This window comes from Melopsittacus undulatus, chromosome 6 (genome assembly GCF_012275295.1).
Source record: "Melopsittacus undulatus isolate bMelUnd1 chromosome 6, bMelUnd1.mat.Z, whole genome shotgun sequence".
Taxonomy (NCBI): Eukaryota; Metazoa; Chordata; class Aves; order Psittaciformes; family Psittaculidae; genus Melopsittacus; species Melopsittacus undulatus.
The window spans coordinates 29,174,094-29,194,552 of NC_047532.1; the positions used below are offsets into that span (position 1 = coordinate 29,174,094).

Genomic DNA, 20,459 nt, shown 5'->3' on the forward strand with positions numbered 1-20,459 from the left:
CAACCCTTGTCAAGTCCTTTGCATGTTTAGCCTTGCTAAACCTCACCAACAATGGCAAAACATTATGCTTGGAATACCAGTTTGGCAACTGGACTGCCTGGTGGAGCCTCCACAGTAAGTGCCTGAGTGAACATGGAACAAAGGGTGGGGTGACATGGCTGATCAGGGTGCAAGGAAGTAATACCACTTTGTATTGACCAAGGTTGGGAGTGCTGGGGAACGTGGAATCTGCAACAAGCATCTAGTGTCATGTCTTTGCACAGGATCAAAGACCAAGCTAATGTGTCTATTACTCGTGTTGCTTATTCTCTATTTGTAGCCCTCAGCAGTACTTCTGAGACCTCCTGTAGAGACGTGAGAAGTGAATATTTGGATATTCTCTTAAGTGAGAATACCCAAATCTATTTCCGTGCATACCATGGCAAGTCAATTGCCTTATCACTGAAGTGGTCTACATGTGAAGGTATGCATGAGGATCAAGGAGTGGAGTGACATCATGCTGCCAGAACACTATTGTGCAAAGAATTGGTGATCTTCATGCTTACTACCTTCTCATGTATACAGGTGTACTCTGAATAGCCTATGAGTGCTTACCAACTCACTGTAGCAGTGTCCACAATTACTCAGGCATATGTCTCTGTACCACGGACACTGTGTGACTGCTCTATGCAGTAGTATAATTAATCAGTGTATACACAATAAATGTGCATTAATTCAGTACAAGACTAGTGTATTGTCTTGTCCATCTGAAATATTGTACGCACCTGTCCAGGAATTGTAACTCTGTTGAGGTAAGGATATTGAAGCATACAGTCCAAGGGACCGTTTGAAGCTAAGTTCACATTCTAAGCTTGACTGCTGTGAGCGACTGATGAATCTGTATTGTGAGCAAGACTCTAGAAGAGTACTAGCAATCCTGAGGCTGGCAGACCTTATCACAGATGAGAGCTCTGTACAGTGTGCTGTGGGCCACAAGGAATGGCTTGTCCAATGCTGCAGTTTCCATCTTTTACTCAGTTAAGCAGCTTTGAGTGTCAGTGCCTTTCTCACTGAAAATTGGCACCCCCTTGCAAAACAGTATGCTAGGTAAAAAGTTGGAGTCTTTATCATTCATACAACTAACTCTAACCATCTTACTCCTTCCTGATATCCTGTAATTGTGTGTTGCTGTCAGTAAAACTATGTAATGTAGCACTTGGCAGTTTGTCAGCACAGTGTGTCTTTGTGGGATGGTTGATTTGCCAACGGGAAGCATCAGGCTTAAATGTGTGGGAGTGCCAAATCCTCGGATTTTCCAAGAAATGCTTTTCCACGTGGAATTTCCCATGTCGTGGACAGGCCAGTAGAGAGAATAAAAGGCTCTAGTAAAAGCAAGGGAATACACAGTCCAGACACTTGGAGCTGAACTTACCTCAAGTCTGTATTCGGCAACTTAGCAACAGAAAGCAGACCCTGAGAAATACTGCAGAAGACTTGCCACCTGACCACCACTACCTGTGAGTATAAATGGAGTGTGTTTCTCTGTTTCATTGCTCAGCTAAAGGAAAATAGGACAGATGGAATTCTCTGTTGGTGTTGTTTAAAATCTGTTTACATTGCAAAGCGATCTCAGTATTAAGAACTGGTTTAAAATAAATAATTTCCTAAAAATGGAAACCTTATTTAAGTCTTTAGAATAATTGTTAAAATGGAGAAAGGATTGCATAGACAGTATTTTATACTGAATTATAAAAATCAGTTTTCGTTTTTTACAAATGTGTTCCTTTGATCTCTCATAGCTATCTGCTTGAAAGAAAAACTTGGAAACATGAATTGCTTGTGGTTTCTATCTCTTCTTACTTATGGTAAGTAAGTGTTCTGTGTGTAAAAAAACTAACTGGATGTTAATATTAATCTGACTGCTCTGTCTCAGCGTAGAATTAAATGGAATTTTTGAGCCTGACCTGACCTGACTTGAGGCTAGGTTTACACAGAAAAACCTAGTCTGCTAAGCTTTGTGTGATTGGCCATAGTTTCACCTGCTGAAGTCCCTGCACTTAATGCTGACATGCATGTTTTGAAGCTTGACAATTGATTGTTTCTAAAACAACTGGAACCTTTTATCTAGTTTCAGAAATGGATGAGTTTGCAATGATTGTAGAACTTTTGCCTCCTCTCTAGAAGAGGATATGTAAACATCAGACACCAACTTTTGTATTTCTTTTCATCTTTTCATTCTAGGACTTACACTACTGCAGGGGGCAAATGGTTGGACATACCATTATTCAGACACAAATATGACCTACAGGGAAGCAGAGCTGTGGTGCAAAAAGAGATATACTAACATGGTTGCTATTCAGAATAAGGAGGAAATCAGCTATCTCAATAACTTCTTACCCTTCAATCCGGGTTACTACTGGATTGGAATCAGAAAAATTAATGAGGTATGGACCTGGATTGGAACTAACAAAGAACTGACAGAAGAGGCAAAAAACTGGGCTTCAGGTGAGCCAAATGGCAAAGGGAACAATGAGGACTGCGTTGAAATCTACATTAAAAGAGGGAAAGATGATGGAAAATGGAATGATGAACAGTGTGAGAAAAAGAAAGTCGCCTTGTGCTACACAGGTATGATGTGATAAAGGCTATTCTAGTATGCCTTTATGGAGATGAGGTGATGGGTGGGATGAGTTGTTTGTAAGCACTTGTATGATTATCCTTGCTGCAGAGCTGAGATTGTTCTTGTTCCAAGAGCTGGATTGATCTCACCTTTTAGCTCATCTTTTGTGAGCAAGTCACCAAACTTCTATAATCAGTAAAGAGAAACAGGCTCTTCAGGATGGTGACTTTCATCCCACTCTCAAGTGGGTGTCTCAGCTAGATAAGGATCACCCTTTAGGAGGCATCTGTCTGCTGATTCTAGATCACTGGATTAGATTAGACACTGTGTGTAAAATTTAAACTACTTTGTATAGAGGTGGTTAAGGCAAAAAAATCAAAGTCAAATATCAGCCAAATTAGAGCTGTGGTGAGCTCATGAAGAATGGACCTGCTGAGGATTTCTACCTATGCCATAATATGTTGTTCCTTTTGCATTTTAAATATTGCTAATATCTACCTGAGAACAAGTGGGTCATGGAGTTTCCAGCCAGTAGAATCCTTTCACTGTGAGCTAGTCTGTCAGAGGTATTTTTTCTGAAATTCTTTTGTGAAATGACAGGGTAATCCTGTGGACTAACCCCCCTGCTTTTCTTTTGCTATGCAAAGTGCTTGTTTAGTGCCAGAAAGATAAAGTGCTAGCCAGGTTTCATTAGTGGCCATTGCTGATTCTTTTAGAAGTTGCTATATTTTTTCTTTTTTATTTTTCCTCAGCTTCTTGCAACCCATCTCTCTGCAGTGGCCATGGAGAATGCATAGAGACTATTAACAATCACAGCTGCAATTGTAACCCTGGATTCTATGGGCCAGAATGTGAATTTGGTAAGATTACTCCATCCTGCTTTTCAGCCAGGGCAATGCTCATGCTAGTCAGTGTTCAGTATGGCTGGCTTGTTGATTTACCACCTCAGCCAATGAGTGTATATCTGGTGTTTCTTTGAAGTTGAGAGCTGTGATCCACTAAAGAAACCAGATCATGGGAGCCTTGTGTGCAACCATCCATTGGAGAACTTCAGCTACAACTCATCCTGCACAGTTCAGTGTGAGGAAGGCTATGAATTGACTGCATTGGAATCTGTGTACTGTACCTCTTCTGGGGTCTGGTCTGCCCCCCTTGCAGCATGCAAAGGTGAGCTTTCTACATTATATGTACCTTTGAACTTCAGTGTTGCTCAGTTAGTAGTGACAAACTGAAGTTCTGGCTCATTCCTTTGTGGAATTAATTACGCAATGAAAGTGCTATTTTATTGCAGCACACAGGTCTCTGTTCCTGAAGGGGTGAAATGGACAGGATGAATGTTCTGGCCCTGGTCTAGATTTCTGTGTAGGGAAAGACTTTCACTTCTCTTAGTGGGAAATGGGGAATGGAGATAATCTAGCTGTGAGACTGCTCACAACAGACCAGATACTCCTGACTGTAGGGATTTTTTGAGGTGTTCACCCTAAAATGCTGTTTGAGGAAAATAGCATCAAACATAGCAGTCAAACTAAGAAAAATTTTAGATTGTAAATAGTTGCTGTCATGAGCTTCAGATGAATTAATGTCCTTGCCTTAAGTGTCAGTCTTCCATTTTGAGATCTTTCCACTCCTGTCTACTTTCTGAAATGGCAGCATAGTAGATCTTTCTAAAGCTGCTTCCTTTTAGTAGATATGTCGCTGAGTTTCAGGAAAGGGAGAAAACCCTCAAACATCCCAAACAAAAAAAAAACCAACAACCAAAACAAAATAACTCTGAAAAACAACCCTCAACTTTTTATGGTTTGCTCCAAACTAAGCTCTGTGCTGTCTCTTATGCCTTTCAGCTGTAACCTGTCCTGCCTTAGAAATGCCTCTTCATGGTGCTGTGAACTGCTCCCATCCCTCTGTGGAGCTCACCTGGGGTGCCACCTGTGAGTTCACCTGTGAGGAAGGATTTACCCTGACAGGACCAGCCACACTACAGTGTGGGTCTTCCGGGGCTTGGGATAGGCAGCAGCCATCCTGTGCAGGTACCTTTCCTTATCCTGGCTCACTTGAGCACTTGGGGCCGTCAGCATTGGCATGTTGAATTCCTGAGGCATCTGTGCTGAGTGCGCTTGTGATCTGTGTGTTGCAGCTGTGCTGTGTGAGGCTGTAACCTGGCCAGAAGGCTTTGTGACCTGTGACCACGCTCCTGCAGATCTTGCCTACGGCTCACGTTGTGATTTCCACTGCAGTGAGGGCTACGTTCTGGATGGCCCATCCAGCATTGAATGCACAGCACAGGGACAGTGGTCAGAGCCAGCACCAGTATGCAGAGGTAGGACTTACTGGGTTAGAAGTCATCAGTTAAAGCCTACAGTAGCTTGAATAGTCTGAAGAAACTTCCTCATATAAGTGTAGTCAAGGAGTAACAGTCATTCTCAGTGTGTTTATAGTACTCTTCATAACCAGATCTTGTGATGTGGATCATTAAGCCTCTTGTATTAAAGAGGAAACAGCAGTGCAGGGTGATAAGGAACACTTGGGAACTGTGTCCGCAACACATATGACAACAGGCTTTTGCGGTGGAGTGTTCTGACAGGAACTTTATTCCCTATACCCTAAATGGAAACCAGTGTCTGCTTATAGTCCGCTAGTGGACTGCATAATCCAAAGCCAGTCTCAGTATAACTTGCAATGCTTTAAGTGCATATTTATGGGTTCTGGTTGCATTGCGCAATGTGCCAAAATCCCTGTTTTCTGAGACACTGCTAGATGTGAAGGGAAGTGTTTTGGCTCTGTAGGGCACAGCTTGAGACAGGTCATGTCCTCTTGTCAGCTAAGAGAGTGTTTGACTTGACCTACACAAGCTAAGCTCTGTGCTGTCTCTTATGCCTTTCAGCTGTAACCTGTCCTGCCTTAGAAATGCCTCTTCATGGTGCTGTGAACTGCTCCCATCCCTCTGTGGAGCTCACCTGGGGTGCCACCTGTGAGTTCACCTGTGAGGAAGGATTTACCCTGACAGGACCAGCCACACTACAGTGTGGGTCTTCCGGGGCTTGGGATAGGCAGCAGCCATCCTGTGCAGGTACCTTTCCTTATCCTGGCTCACTTGAGCACTTGGGGCCGTCAGCATTGGCATGTTGAATTCCTGAGGCATCTGTGCTGAGTGCGCTTGTGATCTGTGTGTTGCAGCTGTGCTGTGTGAGGCTGTAACCTGGCCAGAAGGCTTTGTGACCTGTGACCACGCTCCTGCAGATCTTGCCTACGGCTCACGTTGTGATTTCCACTGCAGTGAGGGCTACGTTCTGGATGGCCCATCCAGCATTGAGTGCACAGCACAGGGACAGTGGTCAGAGCCAGCACCAGTATGCAGAGGTAGGACTTACTGGGTTACAAATACAGTTTCTTGTCATTGGACAACACACTGAAATTAATATTCCTGCAGGGTCATGGCTGCAACCTAAACTCTGTGCTGTGTCTCTTGATTTCAGCTGTGACTTGCCCTGCATTTGAACAGTTCCCATCCCAAAGTCAAAAGAATTTAAAAATACAGTGTACATCTAGTGCAAAAAATAGGGCCAAAGACAGAAAAGTCCTTGATGATTCTTAACCATTTCTGTCTGCATTTCAGTTGTACAGTGTGAACCACTGAACTCCCCTGAGAAAGGCTCTATGGATTGCTCTCATAGTGTGGGGAACTTCACATACAACACAGCATGCTACTTCAGCTGTCTGGAAGGATGGATGCTGAATGGTTCTCATGTTCTTGAATGTAACCATTCAGGAAACTGGAGTGCGAGTCTGCCCACATGTGAAGGTATTTTACCTGTGACTAGCCACAAAAAAAGGTGACACTGGGTTTCCAGTCAGGTGATGTGTAGAAGGGTGGAGTAGGTAAAAAAGACCACCAGTGAGTTGGAACTTCTAGTGGAGTGCAAAAATTACAAAGTGCAACAGAGTTGCTCGGTAAATTTCTTGAAAATAGAAGAGGGGAAAATTCCTAAAAGGTCTCAGTGAAAAGTGTTGGTTTCTAATCCAAAAATAAAATCTGCGAGCAGATTTTGGGTTGTTTTGTTTGTTTTTTAATTTAAACATTTCTCATGTTGAGCTTTTTCCATATGAATAAAGAAAAAAAATCTTTTCCAGAGAAACTGAACCTTGTGGGGACGTTTCCATTCATAATTATGTTTCTCAGTTGAAAATTTTATAGGTTTATTAATTTGTTGTGATAGATTCTTGGGTTCTCAACCAGAAGACCTCAGGGAGCTTTTCTGTCAGAGGCTGTAATTTTGCCAAAGTCTCAGCCTCACCTTTCCATTCAAGGCTGTAAGAGCTCTGTCACTGTCCTCAGTGGGAACATGCTTGGAATTAAAATATAAACTGAAACATGAAAGATGAGATAAACCTAAGTTGTCATGTGAGGCTGGAGGTTAGTCAGACTCTGGTATAGCTAGTCTGTTGCCTTGCTATTGCTTTGGCAATGGGCGAGATAATTTTTAGTATGCATGTTTTACCGTGTCAACTGGATGTGTCTTGTCTTGGCAAGAGAAAACTTAAGGATTACAAGCTGCAAGGTTCATCATGAAGTGCATAAGAAATAGGAAGAATTAGAGAGAGCTTCAAAGACCACACATGCCTCTTGAGCTCACTGAAACTTTTTTATCCTTTCAGCTTCTGAGCAAGTCAGCTATATCTCTGTGGGAGTAGCAGCCACAAGTGCCTCTCTGTTGTCCACGGCATCATTCCTCCTTTGGCTTGCAAGACATTTCCAAAGAAAAGGTGAGCAATTGGATTGAGTCCACTGGATCTACTTACCTTCCTGCAAAATTTACAGTAGAGGAAAAAAACCCAACTCTCCAAATCCCAGTACCTTGCTTTTTGAAAAAGTGAAAATTCCCATATTTAAATTATTTTCAAGAAGCCTGCATGTGTGCCATGTTTGTCTTCTGGATGAACATTTGAAAATCAAATACAGTAGAAACCCAAATGTTTAGATAACAAGAATTAGGAGGACAAAAGCAGCATTTAATTTATTGGTAATTGCTGCCAAGGACAGTGAATGGGAATTTGAGATGGGGCTCATGACAACATAGTAGTAACTGCCTGTGAGATTTGTTGCTAGATAATGGCTTTTTATCAGGTATTCTTAAATGAGAGGGTTTTTCAGTAGAGAAAAAAGTTTGCATGAGGGGGCTTTAATCTTGAAATGCTAATACCTGATCTTATTCTTCTTGCAGCAAAGAAATTTACTCCTTCCAGGTAAGTTGTGTCTCAAAAAGCAGCATGAGCAGCACTGTGATCATTTTGCTAAAATCCATTTGATATAAACGAGTTGTCATTAAAATACTTTTCACTTCTGCTTTTTGTAGTAGCTGTCAAAGCCTAACCATTGAAGGTAGTTTCCAGAGTGCTGGCCAGACTGTCTAACTCCAGGTGTTTCAGGTAAGCACATGAGAGCACTGCACTCACAAATTCTCTTCCTTTTAATCACACAAGCCATCAGAGCTGTTAATTGCTGAAGTAGCAATATGTGCTTTGGGGTACCCAATATGTGTCTTGGCATTGCATGAAAGTTCCTAACAAGACTGATGGATTTATTGCTTTAGAAATGGTTATTCAGCTCCTTAAGGATCTTTGTGGTTATTATTCTGTCCAGCTGCATATAGTATTAGTAATGATTTTGTGTGGTTTTGCTACCTGCTGCATATAAAACTCCTCTGAAATGAGAGCAAATACAGATCTATGCTGATTTTCCAGTTTATAGAAGAATTTGTTCTCTCTGCAGGAATTGAAGCCATCTTTACTTTTGTCTCGGATTTCCAGAGAGTGAAACTGCATGCAAATCAGCAGCTGTCCAGATGTTTTTACCTCTTGCTGACAAGATGATTGACCTTGTGTATTGTTCAGAAATGCTAAACTCAAGCTGTCTGGTATTTCCATTGAAGACAAGCAGAGTAAAAACCTCTGGCCTTCTGGCAAAATACTGTCTACATTAAGTGATGTAGTTATCATAACTGGGAGCTTGCCATCTCTTGTCCAGATGGTGAGCAAATAGTAAGCTGCTGCCTAAAGAGGAGGCTGGTTTCTCCTCTGGGCTATTCAAAGGTACCTAGGTGAGGTGAAGACATGCATTATTTCACATCACTTACTACACCGATGGAGATGTCTCCTCTGGAGACACATGGGTTACACTTGCAGAAACAGAATAATCAGGATGAAAAAATATTCATCGAATAGTTTTGAAACCATTGATCTGGTTTGTTGTTGAAGTCAATCTCAGAGGATGTCCAGTCAAGAAATACACCTGTAGTGATACGGGCAATTATTTGGGATTCTGTTGCATGTCCCAGAAAGCCTGGGGACTTTTTTTTTCCGTAATAGCACTAAGAATTGTAGTGCTTATATTAGGTACTCACTCTGGTTTCTGAATGCAGCAAGTAGATCTGAAATGGTCTTGTCCCTGTGGGATTATGCACTGTAATACAGGTGTATACACAAATTTAATTGCATTTTTTTACTATGGATGCTTCTGTGCTGTTAACTAAATGGATGATAAAATACTCGTTCTTGAGTAGGTCTGTGGGCACTGATCTGGCCCCAGGTAATCTTAAAACAATTCAGAGGTGTTTGTAAGGATTTCATGCCTGCATATTATTTACAAATACAGTGGAAGCCTGAGATGTGTGTGTGTATATATATTGCAAGTATGATTTATTAAACTGTTAAAGGACTTCAAATGAGAAAGTCTTAAGTTATGCTTAAGTTATAATTATAAATTAAAAATCTTTGTCTAGAATCTGATCTGTATTGTCCTGTTTGTAAAATTATTTAATAAAACGTTTCAAATGTAATGTTCCCTTTTTGGACATGTGCATCTCTGAAATAATTTAGGTCAGCCCTGTGGATCTGACTTCAACAGCAGGGTTTGAGGGGTTAGGGGAAGACTGGCTAAATAGCAAGTCTGGCCCTTACTTAGATTTTCACGTTTTCATAGCAGTCAAGGAAAGAGTAGCCAGCAGATGGCACTGACAGCCAGAGCTGGACTCCAAACCAGCATCGCCAGTCCTGACAAGCAGGAGGGCTCAGCGATGTGTCCTGTGAAGAAGGTGCCTGGAGCAGCAGTGAATTTTGTGAGAGACATGCTCAGGAGGGAGAGGGAAGCAGAAAGAGAAGCAACTAGGTGATTTTTGTGTGTAGTTAAAGGTACAAGCTCCTCAGCCCACACAGGTCTTTTTCAGACCTTACTGCTGGGAAGTTAGCTGAGTGTGGGAGACATGGGCTAATGGCTGAAAGTACAGATCTGGGGATTAGCTGTGACTGCTATGTAGGGACTTCCGCTCCACTGTTGCCAAAGGCTCAGATACTGATGGTAGCCAGCTGCTCCTGTGGTTGCCTTTTCCCAGCCCCTGACATAGTCAAGGAAGCTGCTCTGTGGCTCTCTGTAGCTGGTGCCAGGAGCCAGCCCTTGATGATAAATAATGAGTTGCATTCCTCCCCTAGACAAGACTTCAGAGAACCCATCAGGCCTGTGAGCAAGGGACTCAGTTAAGAGATGCTGTGCTGCAGTGGACAGGGCCCATTGCTGTTTATCCCAAACTGATTAAAGAACTGAGAGTGGCTGTCAGTGCTTCCCCCTGCCTTGACAAGGTAGGGCCCAAACATGTGAGCAGATGTAGAGCAGTAATCCTTCAGGTTCCCTGAGGGGATGTAGAGATTAGCCCGAAATGCCCTGCTCTGAATCCCTGCAGGAGTTGTTTGAGAGATAAACCACCACATGGGTCCCCCAGCCAGTCCTTGTTGTCCTTGTCCTGTCCTCTGTGTGCTGGCCCTGTAGCATCCTCTGGAGAGAGCTGCTCAGGCAAATGTGGCTCCCACTCTGCTGCAGTCAGGGCAGCCAAGCTTCTCCATTCCTGACCAGAGATGGTGCTTCTAGAAGCTTTTCCTGGGATCTTACAGGGTCTTTATTGAGGGAAAAGAGGCAATAAAATTATCCTCTCTCCAAACATTCACCCCGAGATTTCTAGAGGCAGCATGAGTGAGATATTTGAGTGGAATTAGTCTCTCATTTATCTCCTAGGCCAGACAAAGACTCCTCAGAGGGGATCTTCTTCTTTACAGTGACTTTTAGGTTACAGCTATTCTCATAATTAATGGTAGTCCAGGGCACAGGCAAAATTCTAGCCTGTGCTTGTCCAGGTTGCTTGATTCTTAGTCCTCTTCTGGTATTGTTCTGCTCCTACTTCAGGATATGAATTACCAGTTATGACAGTTATGGTGTGTCCAGGCCTTAAGGATCTTCAGGAATTAATTTTATTTGCAGTGGATGTCTCTGTTGCAGTGCCTGGGAACACAACTCTTCTGTTTGCTATCTGTGTAGTTCCTGTGCTGGCAAGAATGGCCATGGGAATGTTTGCTTCCAGGCAGTCATTTAGAAACTCCATCGAATCACTCCTCTGTGTAGTGCTGTGCGACCACCAAAGGGCCGCAAGGGGACTTCTCTTATTTCCTGTTGTTTCATTTCCCTTAAATTCCTTGGCCATCCCTGGGCCTGTGGCATTGTTCAGAATGGGATCAGCATTTTGCCTGGCGTCTTATTTTGGACCGGATGTCTGCTTGTGCCATGACCTGGGTGGCTTTAGCTTTTTTAATCCACAGCCCAACAGAAGGAGACTTAGAAACAAAGTCTCAAACAGACAGGTAGTGTTTGATTTGGGGTGGGTGTTTCTGTGGCCCTTGGTGATATGGACAGTATGAGACCTACCCAAGTTGGGTTTCTGCCTTCTATTTTCATAAGTAATTAGTCATCACTCAGTCATTTACCAAGGCCTGGCTGAAGCTGCCTTTCAGAACTACAGTTTTCAAGGGTTGGACTGGACCCAACATTTGGCCAGCAGTTTTTCACTCATGAAGAAAAGTCACTGCTACAGACTAGAGACTGAATGTCTTTCCCACTCCTTGCGTGCTTTGCTGAGGACTGGCAGCAGGGGCTTTGAAGCAGCAGCTCCCATAGGAGTTGGTGTTATGATCAAATCACTACCCTGCTCAGCTCCTGCTCTGGGAGCTGTCAGAGGATATTAGGGCCAGGAGGCTGCCACACTGCAACATACAGTGTCTGTACAATACAATACACTCAAGCCTCTGTGAGTCTGGTTTCTGTCCTGATTCTTGCTCCTGTTAGGATTCCTCTGGTCCTTTCAGGGGGCTGGCTCCGCTCTTTTGGATTGAGAATGCTGCTAATGTGTGGCTGGTGGTGGGTATTTTGTTGGGGGGTTTTCAGCCTATAGGTGCAGGGGAGCAAGATGCTGTGGTGAGCTCTTAAGGACATAAAGGTCCACAAGATTACTGCTTCCTGGGGCCCATAACTTACATCAAATGAGAAATACAGCATGTGTTTGCCCATGGACAGGCATCCTCCTGTTTGCAATGGGCAACACAGCTTGGTGGAGGGCAGAAAAGCAGGCAGCAGAGCCAGCCTGTCATAGCAGTTGCACAGTTGTACAATCGACCTCCCTAGCCTGGTTTACAGCCTCTCTCACGCACACCTGTAGGGAGAAACAAACAAAATTGCAGTTTAGATTTGGCCAGTGGAGTCAAAACTTTCTAGATGGTTATTGTTCTTCACCTGGCCCTATTAAATCTCACTGAGAAGGGAGGCAGACATGGCCAACATAATTCAGCTGTGGCTCTGGTGGTGAGAAAGAAATACACAGCCCAGAAACCATTTCCACAGCTGATGATGGCCAATGCTTTCTGGTGCTCAGGAAAGCTGCTGCTAAGAACAAAAGCTGCTGCAAAAAGCACGAATGCCTCCTCAGCAAGGCAGCAGATGCCCCGGGACAGCTGCCAGCAAGTTTTCTACCTGCCTTCCTACTTCAGGAAAGGACGTTCCCTGAAAAGCCCAACGTTTGCTTTGACTTTCAGCCTGGGACAAGTGGGACCTTCATCAACTTCTCGCCTCACCAGCTGCCATGAAAGCAGCAATGGCAGGTGTGAAATTACAGGTGATTTGCTTGCTCCTGGCACTCCAGTGCTGTCATTTTGGGCTTTTGACAGCCTCCAAGTGTGCATGAAGAGGGAATCACACTGAATCATGCTTTCTGGAGCAAGCCTTTGGTCATAAAGCACTTGGGTGGAAGGAAAAGGGTTAAAGAGCAGACAGGAAACACTTTGTTCAGGGCTTATTCTACAGAATTATTTCTGGGAAATAAGGGGCTGCAATCAGGAAGGATGTATTCACTTTGGGATCTTGGGAAATCAAGCCAGCCTGGCCTAAACCAAGAGGAAAGTACAGCACAGCCCTCACTGAATGAAACAACAGCTTCCCCCTTCACCTTATCTTGTGCCAGTGCAAACAGTCCAGATAATATACAAATGAGACATCATGAAATGGTGGCATCATATGAACAACCAAGATATCCCATGGGGAAGTGACATGGTTTGAGCAGAAAACAGTGGGGATAGTCCTAGAAAGCCTTAAGATAGAAAGGGCATTCTCTAGTCCTCACTGTAGTTGCTTCTCCTCCCTTGCCACAGTTGGTACCAGGGACCCCAGTTTGATCCCTGGCTGGGGAGCAGGGTATACTGTCTGTGTCACAGGGCTGTTCCCAGACTGGAATCTGATCTGGATGGCCCTTAAAGGTAGCAGAGGAAGTCTGTATAGATGAGTTAGGAACAGCTGAGCCATTTAATGGGGAAGATCTTTGCTACTTCACAGCTAATCACTTTTGACCAACAAACCCTCTGCAGACAACCAGATGTAGCAGAGGTTCTACTCTGTCAAAGGCACTTGTGGAGAAAAACTGATCTGTGTCAGTAACCTCTTTCAACAAAAGGCAGAAGATCATAGAATCATAGAATAGTTAGGATTGGAAAGGACCTCAAGATCATCTAGTTCCAACCCCCCCTGCCATGGGCAGGGACATCTCACACTAAACCATATCACCCAAGGCTTCATCCAGCCTGATCTTGAACACTGCCAGGGATGGAGCATTCACTACCTCCCTGAGCAACCCATTCCAGTACCTCACCACCCTCACAGTAAAGAATTTCTTTTTTATATCCAGTTTAAACCTCCCCTGTTTAAGTTTCAACCCGTTACCCCTTGTCCTATCACTACAGTCCCTAATGAATAGTCCCTCCCCAGCATCCCTGTAGACCCCTTCAGATACTGGAAGGCTGCTATGAGGTCTCCACGCAGCCTTCTCTTCTCCAGGCTGAACAGCCCCAATTTTCTCAGCCTGTCTTCATATGGGAGATGCTCCAGTCCCCTGATCATCCTCATGGCCCTCCTCTGGACTTGTTCTAACAGCACCATGTCCTTTTTATGTTGAGGACACCAGAACTGCACACAATACTCCAAGTGAGGTCTCACAAGAGCAGAGTAGAGGGGCAGGATCACCTCCTTTGACCTGCTGGTCACGCTCCTTTTGATGCAGCCCAGGATACATTTGGCTTTCTGGGCTGTGAGTGCACACTGCTGGCTCATGTTCATTTTCTCATTGACTAACACCCCCAAGTCCTTCTCCGCAGGACTACCATGAACTTCCTTTTTGCCCAACCTGTAGCTGTGCCTGGGATTGCTCCCACCCAGGTGTAGGACCTTGCACTTGTCATGGTTAAACTTCATGAGGTTGGCATCAGCCCAGCTCACAAGTGAGTCAAGCTCCCTCTGAATGGCATTTCTTCCCTCTAGCGTATCAACAGAACCACACAGCTTGGTGTCATCGACAAACTTGCTGAGAGCACACTCAATTCCATTGTCCATGTCAGCGACAAAGATATTAAACAAGACTGGTCCGAACATCGATCCCTGAGGTACACCACTCGTTACTGATCTCCAGCCGGACATGGAACCGTTGACCACAACTCTTTGAGTGCGATATGACTGAAGCTCTTGACAGTGATGAAGTAGTCATCATGGAGTCATGCAGGAGGGAGCAGGGATATAGAGGGAAGAACAGCTCCATCTCTGTTTTGCAAGACACTTCCTGCTTATCACTTGTGCCCTTCTCCCTGGCTTATCACTTGTGCCCTTCTCCCAGGGCTTGGGGTAGAGGTGAGGGGCCCTTGGAGGAAAGAGTGGCAGTTTGCATTGTGTGGGCAATTGGTAAAGTCACAATGAATTTTGCATGCACTGCTCGGACATGCAGAGTTTGCTTAGGCTGATGGTTTATTGCACTAATGGCAAGCCAGCCATTCACCTGAATGCATTTGTCACTCTGCTCTTTTGAACTGGGGCAGCTGGATATTACAGTTGATGTCAGTACAGATTGATCTGATTCATTTTCTTTTCTCTCTATTATCTCATTTTTCAGGAATATTCAGCACCCTGTTTAATTTGCCCTGCTTGAGTACAAGGTTTCTGTTCTGCTGTACAGTCCCAGCTGATGTGCCATGAGGAGACCACTCAGGATATTAAAAACTCCATGCCTTTCCTAAAATTGAGTATAAACCCCAGACTTTAAAAACAGACTGGACATAAAAAGTTTCTTGTAAAGTGACTGTAATTACTAACAAATAAGCATCTGGTTCTGTGAATTCATCTAAGTGCTGAAAAGAAGTCATAGACTGTGGAGACAGTGTTCTCACAGGAGAATGAATATTTGGTACATGAGCTCTGAATAACTCCGAGGGATACAGCAAGGCCATGGGAGGCCCGAGGAAGCCTAAGCAAGCAAGATAAGAAGAAGCTGGAATTCACTGAGTTATAAGAACTGTGGACTGTTGGCAAGTGTTCGAGGTCAAGTTCTCACACCTGTGCTTAACCAATTATATGTTAGTCACTAAGGGTCTTCAAGACAAGCATCCAATCATGATATGCCAAATTGCTGTAGGTGTGTGTAAGCAATAGTATATAAGGAGTTAATGTTTTGCAATAAATGGCTTTTTGTCTGATCATATTGGTCTCTGACTGAGTCCTTTCCGTGGCAAATGGCGCCCGAACAGGGACCCTCTATAAGTTCACATTGAAACGGAAGAGGGTGTGAATCGCTGGGCCGTGAAGAAATCGGCTGGAATCGATCTGGCTGGACCAAGATCGGGAGGCAGAAGCCTCGGAGGAGGGAATCCTCGGATCGGAGCCTTGTGAGCCTGGAAGACACTGCGCAGTGCAAATAAGGTGAGCAGCCGGATGGTTGGAAGGGAGCTTAAGGATGGGAAAACAGTTAAGTAAAGAAGAAGAAGTAATACTTAAGCTTTTCCAACATATCCTCTCTGTGAGAGGGACAGGCTATGATGAAGCTATGCTAAAAAGATTGTTGCTCTGGAGTAAGAAGGAGTTAATTGTGGGAGTCGGCGAAGCTTTTAATCTTGAGATTTGGGAAAAAATTACTAAGGAAGAAGCCTCTGATTTATGGATGTTTTCAGTCCTTCTTAAGGTGAAGGGAACAACCTTTAAAGAGACAGACTTAAAGTTAATGTTGAAATGGTCGAAGACACATTGCCCACAGATTGATGAGTCTACTGGACTTGAGATCTCTTTGTGGAATGAGGCAGGAGTTAAGCTGTGGAATGCAGCCACGAAAGGCAATGATGCTGTGAAAAGTTTGTTAGTCATTTGGAGAACTGTTTTAGAGATGTTAAAGTCAAAAAATGAGATCATGGAGACCAGCGCCCACCCCCCACCCCCCCTGCCCTCCCCCCCGAACCTCCGCTGGTTGCCGCTACGGCTGTGAAGACTGAAGATGAGGATGAAGATGATCCTTTTGATTCAAGTCCTATTGACCCCGAGAAGGAGCCTGTGCACGTTCATCAGTTTGCTGTTGCTGCTCCTGAGATTCTGACGCCTGATAATGCCGATGCTGACCTGGATGGTGCTTTTGACCTGGAGCCTATTTATCCGGAAAAGAAACCTGATTTATATCCCCCAGTTATCAAACTCGTGATAAATGGGCAGCTGTAAAGGGAGAAGTGAGATGGGTGGGGGATGTGGATGTATTGCATGGTTTCCTGTGGTATGTGTGCTTCCCACCCGAGATGGGAAGGTCTCTTGTATGCTCTTATCAGGGGTATCGGGCAGAATGTGTCAGACCATGGAGTTGGGACCCCATATACAGCCCCTTTTGATACAGTCTCTCTGTGATACTCATGTACTAGAAGTTGGTAAATATAAGTATGTCCATGTTTCTATCGACCCTTGCAAACCTTTATAGATACTGCTGGCAACTTCTTCCAACATAGGCTGGCCACCTGTGTTGGAATGAGTGTGCATTTTGGTCAGTATAAAAGCCCAAGCTTCATGCAATGTGAGGGAGGCAGAGCCTCTGTGGGGATGCCCGCTAAGGTTGAGCTGCCACCTGGCACTGCGATGATGCTTCTTGGAGCTGGTTTCCTGATAGTCTTCACAAGGTCCTTGTGCCACGTTCTGCATGTGGGACTGTGTAGTGGGAGTAATGATTGTCTGGATTTTGTGTTTCAAATATTGTACTTGTGTGGAGTGTGCTTGTGGAATCCCATGTGTGTATATGTGTGTGTGTGTGATGAGAGCAGATGGTGTTCTGTATGATTTTGCTGTCAGGTTCATGTAAAAGTTTTAACAGGTAGCAGTTCAACATTTTGGGCAAGGAAGGGTTAATGCAAAAGTGCGGCAGGTATTTATGGTTGCTGCTGCTGAGAAGGCTGCTGCCCATAGGCCGGTGGTTTCAGCTGTGCAAAGCAGGGTGAGCGACTTTGAAAAAAAAATGCGTAATGATAACTCATTCTAGCTGTTATTAGTGACTGTAGTTTTGTTGTGTATTGCTTCAAGCTTGTTTTCCAGCCAACGTACTATCAACAGCAAGTAAGGGATTTGATTCAGTGATCCTGTCAGCGTGGGTTCCTGAATAGGTTGGTCGAATCACCCCCCGATACAGTGGGCTGTTCAGTACGGTCCCCACAATGGGATGCAGACAGGCTGGTTGGACACAAGGGTCTCGTCTTTCCTGGGACACTGACAGGCTGATCAAATATAAAGGGTTCAAGGAAACCCCCCTTATAATGTTACAATGTGGTCTGAGCCATAGGAGTTAGGAAGTATTGCTTTTGATTCTGAATGTGTGACAGAAAGAAAAAAAAGTGTAATGATGGAGCAAACTCCTTGACTGTTAACACTGTGCAGTCTATTTCTGCAGCTGCTTCACATTCCGTTTGCATCAGAATGCTTCTGCTTTAAGGAATCACTTTAACCTGTTTATTTCTCAAGAACTGATAACCCGGAGGAAGGAGTATATTTGTGTCCTCCTACCTAGAGGTCCATGGCAGCTGCCTGCAAAGTTTGTCAAGACTTGCCATGAGCTGGACAGATGAGTGGAAGAACTCGATGCATCAGCTACAGGAGCTGACCGTGAACACCCCAAGCAGAATGAGATAGAGAGAAACAAATGATTGCAAAACATCACTTGGGGGTAACTGAAAAGTAACAGCTTGAATATGTGTGCTTGTAAAGTAGCTATTATTAGAGGTTGTGATTTTGTGTATAAAACCAGCTGTATGCCACATGCTATAAAGGTTCAAGTGACTTCAAATCAGACTAATCTTACTGAAATAATGCTGCCTAGAGTAGTAGGTTGTTACGTTACACAAGTCAAGCAGTGGTAGAGAGAACATCCCAAATTGTAAAAAACTTTTTGTAAAACGAAAAAGGGGGAGATGTGGAGACAGTGTTCTCACAGGAGAATGGATATTTGGTACATGAGCTCTGAATAACTCCGAGGGATACAGCAAGGCCATGGGAGGCCCGAGGAAGCCTAAGCAAGCAAGATAAGAAGAAGCTGGAATTCACTGAGTTATGAGAACTGTGGACTGTTGACAAGCTTTCGAGGTCAAGTTCTCACACCTGTGCTTAACCAATTATATGTTAGTCACTAAGGGTCTTCAGGACAAGTATCCAATCATGATATGCCAAATTGCTGTAGGTGTGTGTAAGCAATAGTATATAAGGAGTTAATGCTTTGCAATAAATGGCTTTTTGTCTGATCATATTGGCCTCTGACTGAGTCCTTTCCACGGCAATAGACTGATCACCCTTTTCTGTAGACTGCAATTCATTCAGTTTGCCTGAATTAAATTCAGAAGCAGTTCCTTTAGGTGCTGACAAAGGTGTTTCAGATGCTGCCAGATGAAGTTAATAACACACACACACACGCACCCATGCACTCACGCACAAAGGGTCAGTCAGTGCTTTTGTCACTTTTGATTCCTGTTTCCTTGCACACGTAGAGGGCAGATTTTGATTCTCAGCCCATTAAATGGTGAATGACGCTATGCAACATCCTTCACTGTCTGCTAAGTAGGAGCGAGTCTTGCAGGTCAGCCTTTTGGTGACAGAAATTGGTGACAGAGACTCTGTGGACTTCTAAAAATCTTTATTCATGTTCCTGCATGAGCAGGGGAAATTGAGATGGCTGCAAACAGCAGACAGATACTCCGCTCTCTTGTTGGAACTGAAGTGTAGCTCCAGAAAGTGATGCTGTCTCTGAGAAATGCACTGTGGAAGGACAAACCATCTGTATCGGAGGATTTGGGGGAACATGGACTCCCGTGGACTTTGCAATAAGCAAAGCTAAGTCTGAAGAGCAGGTTTCTCCCTGAGCTTGCATCTGAAGAAATAACTTGTCAGAGGATCCCAAGAAATAGGAGCCCTGAAAAGTCACCTACCTCAAACCTCTGTCTCAGGGTGAATAAAATCACAGGTAGACATCGATGCTGTGGGCCCCATGGAAAAAGCAGGGGCTCTGTGAAAGGAACCTGGGTGGTTCCCAGTGCAGCGGCACCCCATACCATGTGCAGAGGTCCCAGACAGTGGGGTTGATTTTGTGTCTGAATTCCTTTGGCTATTTCAAAAATCACAAGCTGGGGCTATTAGCTCGTCTAACATCATGGTGGTAGCCTGGAAAAATGAGCACTTAGTTTAATTTCCTAGCACTGTTGACAGCTAAGTCTGCCTTGTATCTAAAACAGAATTATAGGATCACAGAATCATTCAAGATCAAGTCCAACTGTAACCTAAACAGTGCCAAGTCCCATTAAGCCAGGTCCTAAAATGCCACATCTACTCATCTTTTTAATACCTTCAGGGATGGCGATAGAATGATACTGAACTTCTTAGAGAAGGCGATAGAATGATACTGAACTTCTTAGAGAAGAGCTCCGGGACCTTCCCAGGAAGAGCAGAGGACCTGTATCAGGTGAAAAGCTACATGTCTTGTTTTTATCCTCCTGCCCTCTCTATCTGCTGCTGGATATGAGGTGAAACAGGCCTTTGATTTGATCTGGAATAGCCATCTTTCTGTTCACATGTCTGGAGTTGGAAAATCTAAGCCTTCAGGATGTTTGGATGCTGTGGGAACAGGTGCTATAGGGGACCTAAAAAACAACAGAGCAGAAAACATATGGGACCGCCCTAGCTCTTTATTAACTTAATTGCTGTAGCTTCCATGAAGGTCTGCATGTTTGCCTAACATGTTGTTTCCAGTGCAGGCAATCACCAGTCCCTGTGATAAGAGCATAGGCACATTAATACCATCAGCAGTCCCTTCCCAGAAGGGGCTCAGCAGGCCAGACCATCTTCATAAAATCCAACTGGTACGCTTAGGTCCTCATGCCTAGATGTACAGTCCACCCCCCCAAAGAGGCTGCAGGCTTCTCTAGGAAGAGAGTGGGGATAAGGAATCAGTTTTGAATGCTAGCAAGGGTTATTACAGCCCAGTGGTCTGACTTGTCTGCCTGTCCTCCATCAGAGAATGTTACTTGGTGATTGCTGCTGCAGGGACAATGAGTCATTCAAGCTGCAGGTAGTCAGTTGATAAATGTATTGAGCCAGCTCACCTGCACATTCGATGGCACAGTAAACCACTAAATATTTATAGAAAGAAATTGTATCCTGACTAGTAAAAAGAGAACA

General features: G+C 44.2%; 1 protein-coding gene across 2 annotated transcripts; it reads left to right on the top strand.

Annotated features, from left to right (window-relative positions):
* Positions 1-1,357: 1,357 nt before the first annotated feature.
* LOC101870887 (E-selectin) lies at positions 1,358-9,432 on the top strand. 2 transcript variants are annotated; one of them, XM_034064360.1, is made up of 14 exons: positions 1,358-1,496; positions 1,779-1,844; positions 2,221-2,607; positions 3,352-3,459; positions 3,581-3,766; positions 4,441-4,626; positions 4,734-4,916; positions 5,481-5,666; positions 5,774-5,956; positions 6,213-6,398; positions 7,253-7,360; positions 7,819-7,840; positions 7,951-8,023; positions 8,367-9,432. In XM_034064360.1, the coding sequence occupies exons 2-13, from the start codon at positions 1,808-1,810 to the stop codon at positions 8,006-8,008; spliced, it is 1,830 nt and encodes a 609-aa protein (XP_033920251.1). In that variant the 5' UTR covers positions 1,358-1,496; positions 1,779-1,807; the 3' UTR covers positions 8,009-8,023; positions 8,367-9,432. The 2 variants fall into 2 exon arrangements, with proteins under 2 accessions (XP_033920251.1, XP_030903154.1); XM_031047294.2 differs by lacking the exons at positions 5,481-5,666; positions 5,774-5,956.
* Positions 9,433-20,459: the final 11,027 nt, after the last annotated feature.

Coding starts and splice junctions, on each gene's coding strand:
- LOC101870887 (XM_034064360.1), top strand. CDS start 1,808: ATGAATTGCTTGTGGTTTCTATCTCTTCTTACTTATG. Junction 2,608..3,351: donor AGTCGCCTTGTGCTACACAG/GTATGATGTGAT, acceptor ATTTTTCCTCAG/CTTCTTGCAACCCATCTCTC. Junction 7,361..7,818: donor AAGACATTTCCAAAGAAAAG/GTGAGCAATTGG, acceptor TTCTTCTTGCAG/CAAAGAAATTTACTCCTTCC.